We start from the raw sequence: 24,646 nt of genomic DNA, 5'->3' as shown, positions 1-24,646 counted from the left end.
ATTTCTATCTATGTGGTCTATTTCATGAAGAATTTTGTTTATTTAGGAGATCCTGGATTTTCTGGATCACCTGGATACCCTGGAGTTGCAGGTCTTAAAGGAGAAAAAGGACTACCAGGAGCACCTGGAAAGAAATGTCGAGATGGTAGTCCAGGTCATGCTGGTCAAAAAGGTAACAACATTCTAAAAGGACTTATATAATTTTTTTTTCCTACTTTTCATAAGTAAGAAGCTATAACTTTAAAACTTATGTCAAATGTTATGAAATCCTATAGTAAATTTCTTATCAATTCCTGAAATTTATAATTGATGAATGTTAAAGAAGCATTATTTAAGAGGTTGTGTTCCAAAGGAATGATAATGTACTCTGTTGACTTTTTGGTGAGCAATCCTGCCTTTCTTCTGTGCATGTAAGATAAATTAAAAAATTTCAGTTGTAATTGGAAATAATTTATTGTAATTAAAATATAATCCAGTTTATTGCTTGGCATATTTCCCAAGAAATATGTTGTGAAATCAGGAAGGTTTTTTTTTGGCTTAGTGTCTAGGCTAGAGAAGCAGTGTTGCCATCTACTGTTTTATTTACTGATTAAATAATAATATCAATTTTATACAACAATTTCCTTCCTAAAATTTGTATTATTATTTCCTTTCATTTATTACTTTATTTTATTTTTATTACACCTATATTAATTCAATGTTTCACAATCTGTTAAAGCCACCTCTAATTGACTATGTCTTTTTGTTGGAAGGCTTTATTTAAAAAGAACAAACAACAAACTGGTTCAGATGTAAACATTTATTTGGTCAATTTAGACATTTGAAAACTAAAACTAAAATAAACAAAAGATGACTAACAATGAATACAAGTAAAAATAAAAAGGCCTCTCAGATAAAAATAAAATAGTTAGATAAATTATGAAAACGAAAAGAAACTTATTTACAAAAAAAAATATATATATATAAAATAAATACTGCTCGATGAAAAGTTGCTCCATTCCGATAGGTCAGAGAAAGATTGCTGCCGAGATGTGTAGGTCCCAGCTCAACAGCTAAATACACCGCTGCAATGGTCTAAGGTTGTTGTAGTGGCTCATCTATAGTCCAAATATCCAAAAGCCGTATTAATGTATCAGGCGACTAATTAGCAAAAATTTATATTCAAGTTGAAACGCAGATAAGGTCTGGTTTCAGACTGTAATGTCTGTTAACACACTCAAAATGTTCAAATTTTTAAATTATAAACACAGACAAGGTTGCCTAGACGCTCTCAAGGCCACTAATTAGCCGAAACACATATTAAAGTCGAAACACAGAAAAGGTCTGGTTCTGAACTGTACTGATGGTTAACTCACTAAAAATGTCCAATAAAATAACATCAACCAAACACAGACAGGGCTGCTTAGACCCTCTCATGGCTAGGCAACCTCTTAGCAACGGTGATCAACTCTTAGCAACTGTCCCTATTACTCATTATAACACACAAATATAATTACATATTTTTCTTTTAAAATAACTAAGTAACTAAATTAAACACTAATAAAACTCAAATACTATTTATAAGGTAATTATATATTACGGCATTAACACTAACACGGCATTTCATCAAGTCTTAAGTTCAAACATCCCCATCTGGTCTTCTGTCTTTTGAAGTCTTGGACTCTACTTTTTTGTTGTAGAAAATATTATTATTTATTATATGTTTTATTATTTGATTTGTAAATAAAATAGTAGATGGTGACACTGCTTCTGAAATTGGTACGCCATGTTCCCTTTGAAGCTCAGTCGGGTGTTGGTGTCTGTTTTTGAAACACAGGCTTTGCTTTTGTTATAAAACCATTCCTAAATCTACAACAGATCGGTAGCAGATTGTGGATTCGTACATAAAAGGTTAAGTGACAAGAGTTATTTATGTATATTAACGGATATTAATAGTGAGCTAAGTAAGCTTTGTGATTTTATTTAGGACTAACTGCCGAAATTAAACACAAAGGACAATGGATGCAACATTATTGAAAAGCTTGTAGCAGAAAATTACAGGGATCTGGTCAATGAAAATCAAAGCATTTTTAGAAGCAAAGAGCTTGTATGAAGAGATAATTGAAAAATATCTGCCAACTGGAGAAGATGCAGCTTGGACTAAGAAAAGTAAAGAGGTGCTGTCTACTATTATTTTAACAGTTAGTAGTGACATATTACCGTTGATTAGAGGCTAAAAATGTGCAACAAAATTTTGGGAAAAATAAGAAAGAGATTTGAGGGCATTCCAGAGGAAAAAGGAAAATCAGTGGTGAAAAATTGGATGAATATCTTAAATTGGATTAATATCAGTGAAACATATCGTAGAAGACATACCACCCTTTTATGATCCAGTTGTTAACCCCATTTTAGCAAATAGAAACATTAAATTTACTGAATTAAGGCAAATACGTTTATCATTTGATAGGAAGAACGCCATCAATAAAAACAAACTAGCATTAAAAGCAGATCATGAAAGGCCAAACTTCAATCCAAAAGTCTGTTCTGTTTTATTAGGCCTAAAAGGAAGTCCCTAAAAAATGAATGCTGGTTTAACAAAGAAAAGAATAGACGAAACAATAGAAATGGACCCTCTAATACACAAAAACCTCAACCAAGAAGACAGCATAGAGCATCCTTAGCTATAGAATTTGCTTTATGTGCTATTAAAAGTGACAATAGGTATTTGGTTGAGAAAGGATTTAAAGAAACAAAAAAGAAGATGGAAGAGATATCGATAACATTCATCAAGGGAAAATTAAAAGTGAAGCCACATAGCAAAGGTGGTATAATCAACCCTAATTTTCAAGATGTTTTGGCTGTTCCAAAATTATGTGGTGATCTACTATCAGTGACAAAGGAATTTGAAAAGGGAAAGTTATCTTTTTCCATGAAGGAAGCATGGAAAAGATTGATGAGGACTCTAAAGATGAGGTTTCTGTACTGATAGAGCAAGAAACATTAAATGATGATGAAATAGTCGATGCAATCTCAGATAAAGATTATTGTGATCAAAATGTGATGTTTTTCCCTGATTCAATTGAAAATGAATCTATGTTTGTTAAAGGTTGTACAGCTGGTGTTGATGAAGAATCTGGTGATGAATCCAAAGCAACTGAACTATCAACTGATATTGAAGATCAAGAAACTACTAAAATATTTGTTTAAAATGAGTATAATTGTAATTCAGGTCCTGACGATGAAAGTGGTGAAGAATTGGTAAAAATTAAAGTAAAAAATGAAGAAAAAGCTAAAATGGCCAAGACAAAAAGAAGAAACAGAAAGAGAAATATACTGAGATTGGAGGAAGGTTGCAGAAATTAAAAGCTTTAAATAGTGACCTAGGGCTTTGTTTCAAAGATGAAGAAATATTAGAGTTTAACACAGAAAAACTTGACCAAAAGATGAAGAAACTTTTTATTGAAGACTTTGATACCTTAAGATGGAGAACACCTTAGATTAAACACACCCGACTCTGATTGGGACTTTGGTGAAAACAATATAAATTTTGAAGCAGATAATTTGGAAGAAGAAAGTAGGAAATATATTCATACTAAGAAGAAGAAGAAGAAACCCAGAAAGAAAAAGGGATTTAGTGATACAACAAATATTGCCAAACCTCCTGCTGAACCAAATGTTCATGTAGCACCATGCTACCTGCTGGTCTAGACTGTAACTATTACAGCCTCCAAAACCATTATCACTTCACACCAGAACGAAGAGCTTCAGTTTGTTTCACTTTGGAGCACTACCTATGTTTTCTCTAGCCATTTATTGTGTTCATTTATTCAATAAAATGTAAATAATTTTATAATGTTATATATATATATAAACATGTAAACAGTATTATAAATGTAAATATGTTGATTTAATAAATAAAGTTTACCATATTACCTCATAGAATATACTGAATCACACAAAAGTACGTACTTATAGGCAATGCTTCTCATTGGCCTCAATCAATACCCCACCAATGGTGCTGCAATAGTACCTTTTTGGGGCAATAAATAAGACATTCAGTATATTCTTCCAACTTATTTTTTGATATGAAGAATCTTATTTCACACTAATTCCCTGTTTGTTACCTCCTCCTTCCTCTACCATTTATCCTTTTGTAGGACCCAGGACTAGCTACTTACCGGGCCTACATGCCTCCTTCATACCTATAGGAATAGTACTAGGGTGGTTTGAAAAGTTCTCGGAATCACCGCTAGATGTCAGTGCTAGAGCAACGAGGTATCCACGCAATAATCACACATCTTTTGTGAGTGAACACGTGGTATGAGTGGTAGTGATGACTGTTGTTATTCTATGACAATGGAAAAAATTGAGATTCAAGCAGTGATTAAGAACTTTGTAAAGAAAGGTATGAGAGCAAAGGAAATTCATGCTGACTTTCAGTACATACTGGGGGACTCTGCTCCTTCATCTTCAACTGTTGTCAAGTGGACCAACAAGTTTAATTTTTATCGGGAGAGGTTAGATGATGATCCACATAGTGGATGACCAAAAATTGTTACAACTCCAGAATTTATCGCAAAAGTGCATAAAAAGGTCATGGAGGATCATCGACTGAAAGTGCGTGCATGAGATTGCTGAAGCTGTTGGGATGTCATCTGAATGGGTATATCATATTTTAACCGATGAATGGGTGCCGCGGCTCTTGACATTGGACCATAAACACACCAGATTAGAAAGGTCCGAATAATATCTGACCCATTTTCAGCGTAACCAACTAGATTTTTTGCACCAGTTTGTGACTACAGATGAAACATGGGTCTACTATTATACCCCAGAGTCAAAGCAGTGGAAACATGCTGAGTTACCACCACCAAAGAAAGCAAAGCCAGTACATTCAGCCGGAAAGGTCATGACCTTAGTATTCTTGGATGCAAAAGGTATTCTGTTGATAGATTATCTTCCTACTGGCCAAAGAAATACTATGCAAACCTCCTAGACCAACTACAGGAAAAGATGTGCGAAAAAAGGCCTGGTTTGGCAAGGAAAAAAGTCATCTTTCATCAGTACAACGCCTGCCCGCACACAAGTGCTATTACCATGGTAAACCTTCATGAACTGAATTGTTGCCACTTCTACCTTATTTACCTGATTTGGCACCTTCAAACTTTCATCTCTTTCCCAAGCTGAAAATTTTCCAAGATGGACGGAGATTTCCTACAATGGAAGAACTGACAGCCGAATTGGAGAGCTATTTTGCAGACCTGGAGGAATCTCATTTTCGAAATTGGATCAAGTCATTGGAACATCGCTGGACCAAATGCATTAGACTACAGGGAGATTATACTGAAAGATAAAATCAGTTCCACCGAGGTTAGACACTTCTTATAGAGAAATTACGGCTGTCATCCCGTAAGTCTCATCCTATCCATTCACCTCCTAATCAACTACCTTACCTATATTGAACATGCATTGTCGAGGCCTTCTGGACAAGAGCACCTAATATTATCTGTTGGAGTCAGATATAACACAACTATCTTGACTTTCATAATGACTTCAGAGAGTATTTTGGTGTATATTATAATCCTGACTATGAAAAGTCTGGGTCCAGTTGAAAGGAGAGAATTCCAAATCATCTTCAAAAGATAAAAGACTTGTTGGGGATGTTTGTGAAACATTAAAGTAATATAGGTGTAATTGGAGTGATGCAGTGAAATGTAAAAAAAAAATTATATTAATAATAAAATACAAAGAAAATAAGGTAATAAATGAAAGGAAATAATAAGACATATTTTAGGAAGGAAATTGTTGTAGAAAATACGTTTTATTATTTGATTTGTAAATAAAACAGTAGATGGCAACTCTACTTCTGACAATGGGATATTATGTTGGTATTCAAACCACCCCTTTGTTTGAAGCTCAGTTGGGTGTTGGCGTCTGTTTATGAAATTCACTCTTGTCTTTTGTTATAAAACGCTCCCTAGATACACAACACTTTTTGACTGCATCCAAACTTTTCATAGTCATTATTATAATATTCACCAAAATGCTATTTAAAGCCATTATCAACATTTTGATCAACAGAAGGTTCAACAATATTCTTTGCATCACTTAATTCTTGTTTCTTTCTGGGTTTCTTCTTCTTAGTACTAGTACATTTCTTGATGTCTTTGTTTCTTAATGTTTCCTTCCCTACTCTTTGAATGACCCTTCAACTTTTCTAGGATACCTTTTTATCTGAAGATTTTTCCATTTTTACTTTTATTTTCATCAATGCTTAACCGCTTTTACTGTCAGAACCTGAATCACACTTCAACTCATTTTTAAATGATCTTTTAGTATCTTCATGTTCATGAACACCAGTTAATAGTTTAGATGCTTCAGTCAGAGGAGCAGATTGCCATCTACTGTTTTATTTAAAATAATATTTACAAATTAAATAATAATATCAATTTTCTACAACAAAATATAAGGTCATTGAATTGGGGAAAATAGGAGGAATTATAAAGGTTACTGAGGTAATGGTTAATGAGAAATGTTTGATCATTGGAAAAAAAAACTATATATAGCCATATCTAACCCCTGAAATGTATGATCAGTGCATATATGATAGGTTTAGAGTAAGCAAATAACCTAGACATTGAAAATTGATTTTGTATTAAGGCTTATGAAAAATTGTCTGTAAAATTCTCAATTTCTTCATTTTGACTCTTATTCAATTCAGTCTTGACACTATTGATATATATATACATCAGAAAATGGAATAGAAATTTCAATATCACAATAACCTTATTTGAATAGATTTATAGAAATTTGACTTACAATTCAATTCTACAACAAATAAACAACTTAGTATGTGAAGTATTGCTTATCAATGAAACTTAAAAAAATAAAAAATGGCCTCCCTGAACACTAGAATTAGTAAATAGTGACATGTCTATAACTCTTTAGAAAAACTTTTTAAAAAAAAAAAATCAAAAATCATCAATTATGCCAACACCAAAATAGTTTAGTAATTCTTTTTTGGCAAGATTTTGAGTGAATAAAAATACTAAAATTAGTTATACATTTGTCCAGAGAGTATTTGGATCCGAGAAAAATTAGTAAATAAAAATGTTTTCATGAATTTGCCAGACAAATGAGCATCAGAGTTAATACTAAATTAAAGGGTTCATCTCACTTCATTTATTTCATCAAAATGCCTTTTATTAAAAAGCCATAACACATTCTAAATTATTTTCTGAACCTCATCCCAGTTTTTTTTTAACTCAGGCAATAAACTAATGGGTTAATGTTTCTTTAATTTTGATTTTATTTTTAATTATATTGAATTTAATTGAAAAGAATTAATTTTAATTTATTTCTGTAATTTTATCTATCATTAAAAAAGTAATGCACTATTTATCAATCATTTGTTGTGGTGAATTGAGCCTTTAGTGAATGGAATCATATCATAGATTTTTCCTTCTCAAAAATATGAAAATTTAATGTTCACTCTAATGGGTTACTATTACTTCTAGTAATATTAGCCTCCTATTAACTCCTATTGCTTTGATCAAAAATTTATATAATATTAACTTTTCATTAATTTGATTAATTCTTCTATGATTAATCATTGATTTAATAAAATATTTTTAATTATTTTAGGTGAGCAAGGTTTCCCAGGGCTTCCAGGATTCAAAGGTTCGATGGGACCACCAGGGCCAGTTGGATTGCCTGGACAAAGAGGAGATCAAGGAGCTCCAGGTCTGCCAGGTAACGATGGACGCCCAGGGCAGCCTGGTATTCCTGGAAATGATGGACCAGCAGGTCTACCTGGAGATAAGGGAGAGCCAGGCATAACTCTCACACCTGAACCTGGGATACCTGGAGAAAAAGGAGATCCAGGTAATTTAAATTTTGATAATTAATCATTATATTAGTCAAAGATCATATGACATTAACTCAATGGTTATAAAATTATACTTTTTGTTATAAATCTATATAGCTTACATTTAGGTGACTGTCAGCTATATAGGCAGTTAATTAATTTTAATCAGACCTTATGCAGTACCGCATGTTGTATAATCAATAATTTTTAAAAATTTAATTTCCAGTTTTTCCATTTGAGGTTCTGTTCATTTTTTTTAGAAAAATTTTTTAAGTATTTTATTTTAAAAATATTCTTAAAATGTTTTATAACAATTTGTAAATGATCCAACACATAATTTTATGAATTACTGAAACTAGAACTTCCAATGAATAATTTTCATTGGATAATCTTCATGAATAATCTTCATTACATCTTTTATGGAAGTCTTTGTGCATTAATTCATTCTGGCATTAAGAACTCCAATTTAATCCTTATTCATCTCTATTTTATACAATACATATAATTCCTTAATTTTAAAACGTCCTTTAATATTTTTTATCTAAAGTAAAGTTTTGAGTTAATCTTGAGGTTTGATGCATTTATTATCTTTTGGTAGTTAAGAACTAAAAAAGGGCTAAAAACATATTTTTATAGCTATTAAAAAAAAATCCAAAAAGTACTACTAGAAAGTTTTTATCTAATTTATGTGTTTAAAGGATTTGATGGACCACCTGGGGAAAAAGGTGACAAGGGGAACCTAGGAGTTCCTGGTTACCCAGGTGCAAAGGGTGATACAGGACCAATCGGTCCACGAGGTTCTGATGGTTTGCCTGGAACAAAAGGTCTAAAAGGTGAACCTGGACCAAGAGGTGATCCTGGGTCCCCAGGCAGAATAGCTGAAAAGGGAGACAAAGGAGAACAAGGATTTAAAGGTAATTTTAATTGTAATTTATCAGAGATATTCTTTTCCTAAAAATAATCTGAATTCTAATGATGTAGATAAACTATAGAAAAATTAGAACTAAAGTTCATGGTGATTTCTCGGCTCTTCTACAGAATAAATATTGTTGCAGCCCATCTTTATCGATATCGATAGCCCGATTTATTGGATTCAATAACTTGTAAAATATGTTCTACTAAGTAGTTCAAGCTGTTATTCCTTCAAGTTTCACATATTCAGAAAATATCTTCTATTAACAAATATTTAGTTAGAAACATTTTAAAATACTGAATAATAATAAAATGATGAATATGTATATCAATATATCCACCTTTCTTTCCAATAAGTATTGTAGTTGATGAAAGTTTCTGGAAACCACCAGGACAACTGGTACCTAAATGTAATCTACCTACAACTTATAAAGCTCCTTGGGACTTGACAATGTGGCAGCACCAATAAGAGGTTAAAGAATTTTTATTCTTTTGATAATATTTTCATGGCAGTGACCTAGACTTCAAATTCATTCAAAACTATTCATGTCCCTAAGTGATATCTAAATCTTTTTAACATTGTCTTCAAGCAGCTTTACATCAAAATCCATTGAAAGAAATAAGCTTACAATTATTTCTTGGTTAGTTCACAATTTTACTAGGCTAATAGAACAGTATAGCTTCCACACAAGTTCTCCATAATTGCTTAGATTTCAAGGTTCATTTATTATACCACCAACAGGCTTTGTGTCCAATGACAGATGATCATTTATTCTCGAGTATATTACAAAATGAAAAATAACAGTGATGAAACAAAATAAAAACTAAAAACAATACGATAAAAAAAGTCTCAGTTTTTGGATTTTATTGATATGGACTAAATTACATTTCCAATAGTATTTCTTAGTATACTCAAACTATAATAAAATATTAATTGTATTTTATTGTTCAGTAAATTCCAAACGTCAAAGTTAGTTGATTGATGAATTTGAGGCCAAAGTTACACACTATATAATAAAGCCCATCTGATAACCTGTAATACAAGTAGTGCTGAGTTTAAAATTAAATTTATTCCGTTTCAAGCTATCATCAATAGTATTTCTAACTAATTTTGTTCAATGCATTACTTCATCCACTTCACAGCAATGGAATCTATGGAACAAACCATTTTTGAAGTATCGACATGTCAAGGGAAGTACTGGTATGCTTGGAGATGCAAAAGTGATGGACATAATTTGGCAAAAGTAATGTTAAACTATTTTTACAAAAATCTCGTACTAATCTCCAACTTTTGACAGAAAATTGAACGATCTGTTCAAAATATTGGTGTCAAGGAAAATATATTTGCTCATGTACAAGCAAAAGTGATGAATGAAATTAGATAAAATTAATAAAGAACCATTAAGAAACCATCTAACAATCCCTGAAAATTTCATCAAAATTAAATTGGCGGTAGTTGACGGCTTTAGAATACGTAATTTGATAGCCTGATTTTGACTTGAATGTTGTTCTGGTGTTCAATTCACTGGAGAGAGTTATTGTTGTACAGTGTTATATCCACACCATACAATTTTTACACAAAACTTAAAGTTGTCATTATTTTAAAGTTGTAATCCCTGTTACTCTGAAATCACTACTGATTAGTGTGAACCATTAGCTTAAAAATGATTAAGTAGTTTATGAGAATAGAAAGTTGTAGAATTAGGGAATGACAAACAAAAATCTTTGAAACTCCAAGTTCTCAAAAAATAAAGTAGTTGAATAATTATCATATTCATCCTTAATTAGCTTAGGAAGTTAAAATATTAACTAATTATTATAAGAAGATATTTTAAGTATGGTTATTCTGTCATTTGCTGTAGCAGCTTTATTTGATTACATTAAAGCCTATTCATTTTTTTGTTGAAACAATTAATAGTTTTTTATTAGCTCTTTATAATATGGGGTAATAGGTGATCCTGGCCCATCTGGTCTGGATGGACGTCCTGGAACACCTGGCTACCCTGGTCCAAAGGGTAACAAAGGACAGCCTGGGCCACAAGGGATACCTGGATTAGAAGGCGCTAAAGGATGGCCCGGACCAAGGGGAGTTGATGGAATTCCTGGTTCTCCTGGTCTTCTGGTAATTATTATTGGTTTATCATTGGGTTTATAATGCTTATAATAGATTTTTTATAGTTTATTCTTTGTTTCTATTTATTTTTTTCATCTTCTAAATAAAATTATTATCTATCTGTTAGGTTGGTTTGTAACTTTTCATGAAAAAACAGCTAAACGAACCTGTTAACCTGATGCTATCTTTTTTTTTTGTTCCCCCTTCCTGGCATTTCTGCCATACAGGGTTCAGCAACAGTGGAGAAGTGCGTTAGGATTACGCATGCCACTGCTGCCAATAAACTTCCTTTTTTTTTTAACTTTATTTTCATAATTATATACAAAATTATTTGGTGGAACCATTTAATTTTTGGGGACATCTATTTCTATCATTCTGCACTTATCACAAAACATTTAGGTAAAAACCAGAGTTCTCTTTGATCATATATTCAAAAGATTAATTTTATCAGGCTAACTGCTGCTAAATTAAATACAGCAGTTTCTTATTACAGAGGAATAAACAAAACTAAGGATAGTTACTTGGACATGCGCAAGATACCTTCAGGTCTTTTTAAGAGCATGTAGTATAGGTAATATAAATGCTAAAAACTGATAAGGGATGAATGATGGTAAGAAGGGGTTTCAGTGTGCTATGTATCTGTCGTCAGGATGCCAGGATAATTGCTGAAGGCAATTATCCAAAAATAAGTTAATTAATTAAGATTGAGTCCTACTAATGATAATAATTGGACTTCCTTTCCAAGATCCTATTTTGTGTTTACCAACAACCAATATACCTTTATAATTATAAAATATTGTTACCATTAATTATATAATTTAATACGGGGTGGTATTGTGTAATACGATAGTAAATAAACTACATAAAGGAACTAAGTATTTATTTACATTTGATTGATAAATGATATTATATGATGGTGTAATGATAAAATGAAATTATACAATGATTGAATGATTCAGATAAATGGTTTGCCATAAAATATGAATTACATCATTACTTATTACCCAATATATTATAATAATTAAAAAATTATTTAAAATAAAATAAAAATAATTTTATTAGCTTTAACTAATTTCAATTTTAACAGATAGGGGAATTTTATTTAAATTTTATAACATAATACTCTTTTCTCAAGGCCGGTTTCCAGGCAATCAGAAACAGACGGCAATTTACTACTAATAACACTTAAAACTTAATTAATAGCTATTTTACAAATCCATATAAATTCCAGTCAGAAACAAAACTAACCAATTACACAATCTTCCTTAGATGATTTTTGACGGTTGACATCTTCTTGTCGATGATGCTATATCCAACTCTTAACAATGGCTTCCCGTCTTTCCCGCTTCTACAGACCGACGTCCTCTCACCACACCAGCCAAATCAAGAGTTCCTGTTTCCTCTCTTCTATCTTCAATGTTCACTAGTCCATCCAAAAATAATCGATTGTAGTACAATAGCTCTGCTTTATTTGCTATGATTTACGATGACTAGTATAATAGTATTAATAGTATAACTATTAAATAGTTAATTGATAACTGTTATGTTCTTCTATTTCTTCTTTGATTATTCTTTTTCTATAATTATTATATAGAAACAACAAAAGTTGAAAAATTTAAATCTATCTCAACACAAACAATTCAATGAACACTTCAGAAAGACGCGTGCCACCATCTTCTTTGTTTTTAATAGCGTATTTATTTTAGACAATAAAAACTGGTTAGCCTGCTTTTTGATTTAAAATAATAAATAAACAATACTGAAACGATATACATAAAATAAGTCCTTGGTCCAGCGTCCTTTCCACCTTTATCCATCAACCACCTGCGAAGTGCCCTTTGTTGACAGGTATCATACCCGGCACAGGTATAACATGACATATGGCAAAGACTTTTATTACATCAATAATTGTTAATACATCAATACATATCAAGTAATCTCCACCGGTTTGAAAATCAAAAACACTTGGAACAATAAGTCATTGCTATAATCTAGAAGGTCATGACAAACAGCACCCACCTGTGGGTCAATAAGTCTCCTGGATATGATTGAAGAGGGGTATTTGATTTTTTAAAATGATCCAGCCAGGTCAAGAGCCCACTAGAATTTCTAACAAATTCAAATGTTAAGAGGAATGAGAGATTTTTTTACAGATTTTTGATTTCAGTGAACATTTTATTAATGTTTATCCTGACTTTGACCAAATCTCTCAACATCTATCAATACCAATGAATTTTAAACACACTAGACTGTTGATGCAGATGTATCTGGTAGATACGTGATAAAGGTATCAGTAAACAATATTGTCAACATTAATCCTCAACAAGATTGTAAAATCTAATAAATAAAAATGAATTTTTGTTTATTCATCATAAGATTTTCCTTGGAAGAATATGAGCTGGCCCGATTTTTTGGAGAAAAAAAATTAAGCATTTTTGACATGTAGCTCAAAAAGTATACATTTTTTCCATGGTTATATGCCAATCAATTTATCACTTTCTGAAAAATAAGAAAAAAAATATTACTGATTCTACTAAATTATTTTTTATTCTTTATTTGTTTTTATTTTTTATCATTAAAAATTAAAAAACCAATGAGTATTTCAGTAAAGTAGGTCAACAAATTTTTTTTTAGAAAAATCTAATCATATTCATTTTTAGTGTCATCTGAAACCCTCAAATACCATTTTTCAAAGAAATTAGAAATTGTTTACCTTGATTTATTTGGAAGATTTTTTTTTCTGGTGACCATTGTTCATATAATGATGTTGATAACTCCCCTGCATTTTATCCAATTCCTATATTAATACAACCATTGGAAAGCTGAATGTTTCCTCTTTTAACCTATATTAACTTAAATTTATATTTAATGCCCTTATAAGGTTTAAATATAGTCATTATTAGTTTCAAATAAAGGAAAACTTTCCAAACAAAATGTTTATTATTTTAGTTTATTATTATAGTTATTAGTTATTTTATATCTCTGTTTCTAATTTGTTTAATTAGATCCAGTTTGTGCCTTTTATAGAGCTCTAAACCACCACCAAGTTTGGTGTAAATTGGTTGAGTCATGTTGAAGTTAATTTTATTTTCAAAAATTAAGATTTTCTTAGGGTATTAAAAACAAAAATTAACTTTGATTCATTCCTAAAAACTCTTTTACCTCACTTTGATAGGTCAGTCATTCCGAATTGTTTCAATGCGGTACTAATAATGAAACACAGTGAGGATTATTTTATGAAACTATGCATATTTTATGTAGATTATATGTGAAATACTATAGATAATCAAATTATCTAGAAAATAAGAAAAAATCACCTAAATAGGACCGACAGTAATGGTTATATAGCGAGCTTACCTGTTAGCATTTATGGTATTGTAGTTACCATCTTATCACTTCATCTAGATGTATTAATTGATATCAAAGTTTCAATAGTGTTCAATTAATGTACATACATCCTCAAATATTGCAATAGCGAAGCATTGTCGGGTCTGGTACTTTACAATAAAAAAAGTAATGAAACACTATCACATACTGTTTAAATGCCTAATATATAATAATATTATGCCCATTATTTAAGAATTTTTTAAGGAATGGAAAATCTTAATGGGATTGATATATTTGAATCACTAATGATAGATGGTATGAGGAGATTGTATTATTTAATTTCTTTGGTTTCAAATTATAAAGACTTGGTTGGGTAATATGATTCAAAAATACTTTAATTCTAGTGTTACATAATAATTTAATAGTTGTTAAGAAGTGACTTAAGCTTTATATTTATTTAATTTGTTATAATTTTAGTAACTGAATATTTATAAAACTGTTTTAATATTCATTGATCATTTTAGATTTAAACTCTAGTTTTAATGTTGTTTTTACCATTTTATATTCATTGATCATTTTAGATTTAAACTCTAGTTTTAATGTTGTTTTTACCATTTTATATTATTGTTGCTGATGGTTTGTCAATTTATATTGTTATTGATATGAACAATATAGTAGTAACAGATAAATTAATTATAAATGTGTCAATATAACTTAAAATATAATTCAGGGACCTCAAGGACCACCTGGGAATACAGGGCCCCCTGGTGAACCTTGCTTTCCTGAGCCTGATTACATGACGGGAATACTGCTAGTAAAACACAGCCAGACATCCGCTCCACCCACTTGTGAGCCAGGCCATCATAAGCTTTGGGATGGTTACAGTTTGCTATATATTGAAGGAAATGAAAAGGCACACAATCAGGATTTAGGTAATCTGGTTTTATTTTTAGACTTTCAAGCATTCAATTTTAAAATTATCTCACAGAATTGAATAATTTATTGAGTTAACACTTTCACTACCCGAGGACGTTTTGAATTGTCTGTAGAGTAAAGTTACTACGGGAAATGAGATTGGATCCTCGTACCCCAGGGACACCTTAACCCTACCACTTGGACAAAAATCCGTTTTCCTTCACAAATAAAAAATACAAAAACTCATATTTTCCATCCTTGAGCTCTATTAAGAAAATTAAGGCTAATTTTTTGGTCTTATTATTTCTCCAAAATTGGTAGTGAAAGGGTTAAGACGTTCCAATCTAAAATCTAAAAGATAGTGATTTCATATTTCTTACTTACTGAGCAGTCCTTGGCTTCTTTTATAATATTGCTCTGGTGGTCTCTATCCATTAGGTGTTCTCTCCATCTTGTGACTCCTAAAATTTTTAGGTCCTTCTGAAGGTCTTTTAGTCGGTATCATCATGGTTATCCCATTCTTCTTTTACCAATTATATTAATAATAATAATAATGAAGCCTAATGAACCCGAAGGTTCAATGCCGATTCCTACATACATCCTTCCAGTGATGCCCCACCAAACCCAATTCTACTAAATCAGTTTTAAAGCAATCCTTCGATCTATGTCTCATTCTATCCCTTAGACGTTTACCCGTCGGTTCAGTGTTTATTAACATTTTAGGGGTCTGCTAGTTACTAAGCCCTACAACCTTACACGCCCATCTTATATGGTGCAATGCTATAACTTGAAACCAATTACATTACCACACAATAATTTTTTTAGCATTCTGTGTTGTGGTATCCGTATTGTATGGACCAGCCAATCTATGCAGCATATCTTTCCATCCTCGTATAAAGAGTATAATTCATCATTTGTTCATAGTCTCCATGCACTGGTAATAATGTCAAGGGTAGGGCCATAAATTTTTAATATATATTTTTACAAATAGAACTTGTCAAAACCCAGTCTCTACTATATATATATCACTTTCAATGCACTCTATGTATTTTAGATGGCATACTCCTGACCTATCTTGACTTCATTTCTTTATAAAGATCATTGAAGTTTTAAGATTATTGTTACTCAATTTATTTATTTCTAGCATATCTACTCCATAAACAATCCATCTTCTTTTGGGAGTTCACATTTTTAACTTCTTAATTAGGTACAATTTTTTTTTTTTAAAATATAACTTTAGATGCTAAGTATATAATGTCATGAAAAACATAAAGTTTCTGTGTAAAGAAGTTATATTTTTAATAAATAAACTTATGAGGCAGTTAATATTATCTTTTTTTCTTAGTAAAATATGTTAAGGTTTTATTTTAAAAAATCTTTACTTTTTGCTTGCAGGTTTTGCAGGATCGTGCATCAGAGTTTTTTCAACTATGCCATTTTTGTTCTGTGACGTAAACCAAGTCTGTAATTATGCAAGTAGAAACGATAGGTCTTATTGGTTAAGTACAAATGAACCCATTCCAATGATGCCTGTTGAAGAAAGGGATATTGAAAAATATATTTCCAGGTTGGTATGAAGATTTTTGAAATTCATAAGCAACTCTAAAGCAAAATAAAATTATTTTCTTTTCTTTCTAAGAGACTTAGAAAGTGCTATAAATCATGGCCTGTAGAGGTCTTTAAAAAGGATATTAATTCCTTTATCCTTTGAACATATGGATTGTAATGATTTTTGAATAATCCAAACACAATATATTTAAAATGATATTTGAGGTGGATACAGGTTATATTAATGACTTGTTTACATTTTACCACTTATCATTCATTTTAGCAGTCACTAAAATGAATTAAGAAAAATAAATATTTTCTTTATTAAAGTTTCATTTATAAGTTTGTAAGCTCTGAAAAGTCATTACCATATAATTAATTAGTCCAATCATATAATTAATTTCTATCCTGCCATTTATACCCCATTTTATTTTTCTCATCACTGGAGAGCTAACTTCATCATCGTTTAATAATTTTTATAATATACTTAGTAGTATCTCATTTATATTTACTGAGTGTTGAGCATATAAGGCATGCCTCTTATAACTCATGTTCATTTTGGTACACATGACATGTATAGGAATGATGTTAAAAAAAAAAAAATGAAAATTTCGAAAAAATGAGCAGTTACTGAAAATTAGCTGAATGAGAGCGTAACATGAAGAATCACTCAAGAGCTGAATACCTTTTTGGTATCAAAAGTTAAATGTGGAAACACTTATTTGTACATTTTTATTCACCATTAATGTTACACTACTGTATCTAATTAGACACTTCAAATTATTTTATTTCCAGTAGATACTATATCTATACTATACTCTATATCAAGACCTTCACAACTATATCAACTTTATTTTTATTCTCGGTTTAAAAAAAGTCCATACTTTATTATTAAAGCAGCATTGCTTTAATAATAAAATTTCATAACCACACAAAAAAAGACATATTTGGGACAGTAATACCAATATTGAACAGTTTGTTTAATTTCATTTCCTAAATTTAACTTAGAGTTTGGATGCAGGATACATCCTATTAGGACAACTATTAGTGATATTACAGGAGTTCAAAAGTAAAAATAGTATAATTCAGTGTTGTACAAGTCAGTGAAATTGTACCAAGTACAAACTGCAAAACAGATGGTATTAGTTTGTATTTGGTTATGAAACTGGGTCCTGGCGTCATTACTATAGGCACTCAAAATTTTAACTTCAAAATTTGAAAAATCATTTTCATTTTCCTTATGACTTGCTTACTTCATGTAATCACTTCATGATGATTAAAGATTATTTTTATTAAGTATAAAATAAACAACTGTTATCTGCCCAAGCTCTGTTGATTATGATGCCATTTGCTTGTTCTCTTCAGCTAGTGAAAAAAATACAGCTGTTATTTTCCTTTAGCTTTTCATATGTTCAATTACTGTTTTAGTTTATTTTTGTTGTATTTTATAAACAGTCTATTTCACACTATCATGATGCATGGGTGTCAATTTGTGATCATTAGGTTATTGAACACCCTATGGGGTCCTTGTCAGCAAAGGTGATAACAATGACTGTCTCACACACCACAGGGACTGACATAAAAGAATGATTTAGGAGCGATGGTTGGAACGAAATTCAGTAGTATTGATAGAATATTGGGATAAATGTAAATTTCAGAAATTATGAAGGTATAAAAAGGAACAGATAATGTTATATTATAAATACATAAATCTTGTGTGAATATTAGTTCCAAATTCCTGTCAGTGAAAGAGTTCAAGCTTTAGTGTGTTGTGGGTCTGTATTCCTTGATATTTTTTACTAAACTTTGTATGTATTCTGTAAATTATATACATTATAATAGGTAATGAACTGTGAGATATATATTAACTATTTCTTACTTTTAGGTGTGTTGTTTGTGAAGCTCCATCGAATGTTATAGCAGTGCACAGTCAGTCAGTTGTAATTCCTAATTGCCCACAAGGATGGACTGGCTTATGGATTGGTTACAGCTTTGTGATGGTAAAGTGTATAAGACAACTTTTTATTTTTATAATAATCATTTTTCATCAATTTAACTACATGCATTTTAGCTCAGTAAACTTAGCTCAAAAAAGGACAGTTCTGAGCATTAATTCCTAATCGGCTGGAAATAAGTTTAATTACTTCATTTTACATCTAAATTAAGGAATTTGAAAGTTTGTCTCCTTTTTCGTGTGATTCAGACAGGAAATGACGAAAGTGTTGAAATTGTCTAATTTTTGTAAGTTTTTGCCTAAAACTAAAAAACTTGGTAAAAGTTTACTTCAGCTCTCCCAAAATAGCAGGAGACCCTTTTTATTTGATCAGAGTGTACTGATGGGGTCCCGAACGGTGCTGAAAAGTGCCACCAGAGTTGACCAATTTGCAACCGTTCATTTCAAAATAAATTACCCCTAACTTCGACAGGAATTATTTCCCTCTAGAGGTAATTTCTACTGGGAAATGGTCATTAAAGTTATCCTCTTGGTTTGACTTTTTTTTTCTTATGAGTCTAACACACTAATTGGAAATAAAATGAACCCATATATGGTTTCTATTGGTATTTCCATCCATTGTGAGTGACTATTTTTTTATTTTTTCAGCAAACCTCAAGTTTTCTTTTTATTTCAAATCATTTAAAGACTTAATGATTTCTTTATTAAAAACAAAATAAGTTTAATGATTTCTTTATTAAAACCAAAATAAGTTTAATGATTTCTTCATTAAAACCAAAATAAATTTAATGATTTCTTTATTAAAACCAAAATAAGTTTTTAGTTTGTTTACTAATATAAATATTTTACTGCTTTATAATTTAGTTAATTTTGTATAGGATGTGAGTGTGTATTTGTATATTGTATATAAAGTGTATTTGTATAGGATAGTTTCTTTTATTTTCATTTGTTTGTATTTTATTATCATTAAATTTTTGTATATCACTTGGGAGGTTATTTTTTTATTATTTCATTTTCTTCATTATTTTGTTGTTTTTTTTGTGAGATTTATTTCAGGTCCTTCATTTTTATTTTAACTCGAAAACAGCAAACATATTAATCTGGGTAAGAGATTGGTTTTTGGCTGTTGGCCCAACAGATTACAAAATAAGAAATATAAGAGAAAAAAATAAAAATAATAAACTTATAATAAAATAATATTTAATCTCATAAATAGTAATAATAAGTGAAACCTTTAATATCCTTGTGAACAATATTTTGGTCGTAGAGGTACTTTAAACCTTCCAAAATCTGTTTGGTGTAGTAGATTATCGTTGATTCATTCCCCTTTAGAGGTCCCCATTTGAGCATAACAGGGCAGAAAGGCTTCCTAGAAAGAAAAAAAATATGAGTTAGCATTTAGGTTAATAATTTGATAATATATTATTCTGATAACATATTATCAATATAACATAAATGATAAAATCAACCAATGGTAACTAAATCAAGGTGCTAAGAACCAAAGTAAACTATTCCACATTATGAAAATTGGTTATTAAAACTAATACAGTTCGAAAATATATCCTTCTCATAGAGCCATTTCCTCTTTTTTTTATTTTAAATTTTTGTTGTTACAATTTGAAATAATTATATTTATGTTTTCTTCCAAATGTTAACTATATATTTTTTTTTTATTTTGTAATTTTTTGTTCTTTGAAATTATAGAAAATAGGTTTTTTGTGTAATAAAACAAACTTACATTGTTTGGTTTACCGTTATTATTTTTGGGCAATGTCATACATTAATGTCGATAACTGATACTCCCACCCACCTGCTAAGCTAAATTTACCCGATAATGTCCAAGAAATAAGGTACATACTAATATATTTCGTCAAACATTATTTAATGTGGCCATCAAGCCATCAATTGAGGTAACAAGTTTTTTTTTTCTTTGTGAAAAATAATAGATGTCAAATCAAAACCTCCTCATTGGAAGAAAAATATACGAATTGAATAGATTATTAATAGAAGTTTATAGTTGGTATAGCTTGTATTTATTAACTATCAAACATCAATTTTTTTTCTAATAAAATTAACTTAGATCCACCCACTACCTTCGACTACATCTTGAAAAATGACTAACTTGGAATTCTTCTGAAAAGACAGAAAACTGCAAGTCAATTCTGACTATTACAGCTCTTACTAGGCAAACAGTCTAAACTTCCAATCCATTACAAAAGACTGATTTACATGATTATACTATAATAAGGCCTAACTGGACATATGAAAATGAGGTTTGGAGCTCCACTAAACCTTCGAATATACCTTGATATATGGTATGTTGTACATATGGTGCTATATAAGTTTGCTAAATACATGGCATATTTATACCGAGTTAGACAATTGTTTTAATTCTAATAATGTATAGGCATAGCATAGTAAATTTAAAATATATTATAGTAATACATACTTTTTTGTTTCTTTATTTTCATTATTTTTCTATCCTTTTTTTTTTATTCATTTTTGTCCCATTATTTATCCATATATCTAAATACAATTTTCTCCTTTAAACCCAATACATCTTCCTTTTTTTGTTTTCCTTCTTTAACAAATATAAAATGATGGGAAGATTGTTGACTCTGTATAATATATATGGGGAAAAGATGGTTAGGGGTGCACTAATATGCTGTTTGTTTAATTAATATAACAGTCAGGCAGTATGCTGATTGTCAATGTTGTATTTGAAAGTTGTGGATATAAATAAAAAGGTATCACACGATTTTGTTAAAAAAAGTTTTTGTTATTGTTATTAATTTAAAGCGCAAAACAACCTTATTATTATATTCAGATTAACTATTAAACAATTTTCTTATTCTTATTAATTTATGTTATTGTTATTAATTTAAAGCGCAAAACAACCTTATTATTATATTCAGATTAACTATTAAACAATTTTCTTATTCTTATTAATTTACAGCCCAAGAGAACCTTATTATTCTAGTCAGATTAACTATTGAACGATTTTCTTATTAAAACATACAATATAAAATAAATGCTTCAGATCTATTTTCAGGTTACAGAGTCTAAGTATTATAATTTATAATGATATAAATATGTAATATGAAATATTTTTATTTTGTAATATATATTCTAATATTGAAGTAATATTAAAAAAAAAATACAGGTAATACAAAATAAAAGGACAAGTACAAAAGATGTATTAAATATCGATATTTATTAGTTAGAAAAAGTAAACGTAATAGGAAGTGCTGACTAAAATTGCTGTGTATTATAAGCTAACCTTTAACTAAGGGAGAAAGGAATAAGTGTGCAGGGACAGAAATTTTCCCTCTAATATAAAATACTGTAAACTAACCTAAGTCGTCCATAGTCAGGTCGTTCCGGTTATCTTGGTACACTCTGGTTAGATAAAAATAGCCTCCTGCCATTTCGGGGGAGCTGAAGTAAACTTTTACCAAAAACTATTCTTTCCACAAAAAAAAAAAAAAAATAACAATACTAAATTGATGAGCTAGAAATTCTTTGTAACTTGATTATTAGATATTGATTATTATTACTAGATTATTAGAATAATAAACGAGATATGTTAGGTCAAATAAAGTGATTAAGTCCTAGACCCCTTATGAACAAATGGACATTATTTGAAGAAAAATTTAAAATTCTTTAAAAGCAATATTTTTATTCCTTATTATATTAACATTAAAGAAATGAGTGTCAGGCAGTTGGATTATGCTACATGAAATAATGATAGCTCTGTAAAAAAGCCAAATTTTTAGAAAAAAAAATATTTATCTGGATATTTAATTTATATATTAAACAGTAGTAGACCACCTCTTGAATAAAATGATGTTAATCTGCTGGCTTATGGATGCTAAATTTAAGCAAGAGAACTTTTTTTAAAACCACACTTTTCGGACTCGAAAATTTACTTATATGAAGAAGATTAATTTCATTTCTAAATAACCTCTGTCACTTCCTGAATCAAATGATATTAGTTTTCTCGCAAAAACTTTCCAAAAACTGCACTTTTTTAATTTGGAAATTTACTTATCTGAAGGTGAATATTTTTTTAAAGTAATCTAGATCAACTTTTTATTATTTTGAAAATAACACATTTAAAATTCTAATGAAATTAAACTGAATAAAAATGATATTAATTTCCACTTATTAAATATTATACAAATTATTCAATTTCTGTCTTTTAAATATTTTTAATTTTAAAAATTTAGCTATAAAATAATTAATTCCTTTTCTAAATAATCTAGATCACCTCTTCAATCAAATGACATTAGTCTCCTGGCTTATGGATGCTATTTTTATATTAAATTACATATCAAAAGACATTTAAGAATAAATGTCATGATGGCAACTGTGTTATAGTTTACACCATGGCATTTGCTGGAGGTTTCAATATTACAGTAGTTTCTCTGCTGCTCGATGTACTGTCACACTAAGACTGTGACAATAATGTCATTATGGTAACTGTCATAAAATTTACTCCAAGTCAGTGGCCTTGTCATCTGCTGCTATGGCCGTAAACTATTTCCATGTAATGTAGTGTATCTCCTGTATTCATAGATTTAATATGTTTTTTTCAGAACTAGCTATTTCATATTTTTTTTTCTGTTTTTCTGATATAATTTATTTCAAAAATAAGAAAATAGTATAATAGTAATTATCAGATTATTATTTCAGAATTGTATTACTTTATTTCATATAATTATAATAATAATTATTTCAAGAAATCAATACCTATGGAAATAAATAACTACCTATTTGATTGAGATTATTTCATCAAATATTCATTATTTATGTTGTATTTTATAAATATATTCAGTGAAATCAGGCAAAAATCCTGTAACAAGCTGTAATTTCTCCAATATGATAAAATATTCTTAAAATGTTTTAAAATAAATTATAAATTAAATTAAAAAAAATAATTACATCAAATATTATTTTCTATAATGTTTTTTTTTTTCATTCAAGTTTATTTAATTTTAATTTTATCTCCTTTTTAAAATAATTGCAATGGTTATTTACTCATTTTTTGTACAAGATCAATATGTTTTCATGTTAAGTTTGACATTATCAGATTTATTTATTTCTTCTTCCCTAGCACACGGCAGCTGGAGCTGAGGGAGGTGGCCAGTCCCTAGCTAGCCCAGGATCCTGCCTTGAGGACTTCAGAGCAACACCATTCATCGAGTGCAATGGAGAGAAGGGCACATGTCACTATTTTGCCAATAAACTTTCTTTTTGGTTGGCTACAATAGAACCTCAAAGTCAATGGCAAACACCAAAACGGGAAACCATAATGAATGGAAATATAAGGCAACGTATCAGTCGGTGTCAAGTTTGCATTAGGACATAGCTTCTCTGATAAAAAGGTAAATACTCGAGAATAAAAAAGATTACATGGAATCGATCTTTAAATTTTTTTTTATTTTCTCCTACTATTTAATTTTTACTAAAATAAAAATTTAAGTATCGTTATAAAAATGAAGAGAATATAAAGTGAACTATTGACGATCAAGAAATCAGATAAAGTTAATTGTTTTATAATTAGAAATTTTCTAATGATTATAAATATTACATGCTGTAAATGTAATATAATATTTTCACATCAATGTCATGCATTTATCAAAGTAATGAATTATTTTGAAGTACATGACTGCAAAACATATCGATAGCTTACTTCGCAGTAGTACTAAATACATTTCCACTAGTTTTATGAAAAATACATTTAAAAATTCTCTCTTAGGAAAATTAATTGGAAAGTTATAATTTTTCCATTTAATTGTATTGTTTGTAACGTTAGTGGAAATGTACTTAGCAACACTGTAAAGTAAGCCATCAATAAAATATATATATAGGAAGATGGTCAGGGTTGCGGTCACAAGTGAAACGAAAATAGTTTACAACTATTTTATTTTCCAACGTTTCGCCCCACTTTGTAGGGCTTCATCAGGGCTAAAAAGATACAAAATGAAACTAAGTTAAGATAAAATAATAGAAATAAAAATAAAAAGAT

At 29.9% G+C, this 24,646-nt stretch overlaps 1 protein-coding gene across 3 annotated transcripts in view; it reads left to right on the top strand.

Annotated features, from left to right (window-relative positions):
• LOC106685721 (collagen alpha-2(IV) chain) overlaps positions 1–24,646 on the top strand; it is a 109,564-nt gene that overhangs the window by 79,555 nt on the left and 5,363 nt on the right. For all 3 annotated transcript variants that reach the window (XM_067053432.1, XM_067053430.1, XM_067053431.1), the window contains exons 24-31: positions 47–172; positions 7,624–7,863; positions 8,545–8,760; positions 10,711–10,880; positions 14,929–15,130; positions 16,509–16,680; positions 18,547–18,661; positions 23,732–24,002. In XM_067053432.1, coding sequence (XP_066909533.1) covers positions 47–172; positions 7,624–7,863; positions 8,545–8,760; positions 10,711–10,880; positions 14,929–15,130; positions 16,509–16,680; positions 18,547–18,661; positions 23,732–23,986 — 1,496 coding nt within the window. In that variant the 3' untranslated portion in view covers positions 23,987–24,002. The remainder of the gene's footprint in view (positions 1–46; positions 173–7,623; positions 7,864–8,544; positions 8,761–10,710; positions 10,881–14,928; positions 15,131–16,508; positions 16,681–18,546; positions 18,662–23,731; positions 24,003–24,646) is intronic.

The sequence above is a fragment of the Halyomorpha halys genome, unplaced genomic scaffold (assembly GCF_000696795.3).
Source record: "Halyomorpha halys isolate HHAL.00 unplaced genomic scaffold, Hhal_1.1 Scaffold726.1, whole genome shotgun sequence".
NCBI classification, from domain to species: domain Eukaryota; kingdom Metazoa; phylum Arthropoda; class Insecta; order Hemiptera; family Pentatomidae; genus Halyomorpha; species Halyomorpha halys.
Note: the sequence above shows the minus strand (reverse complement) of the source record. Positions and strands in the feature narration are given on the sequence as shown.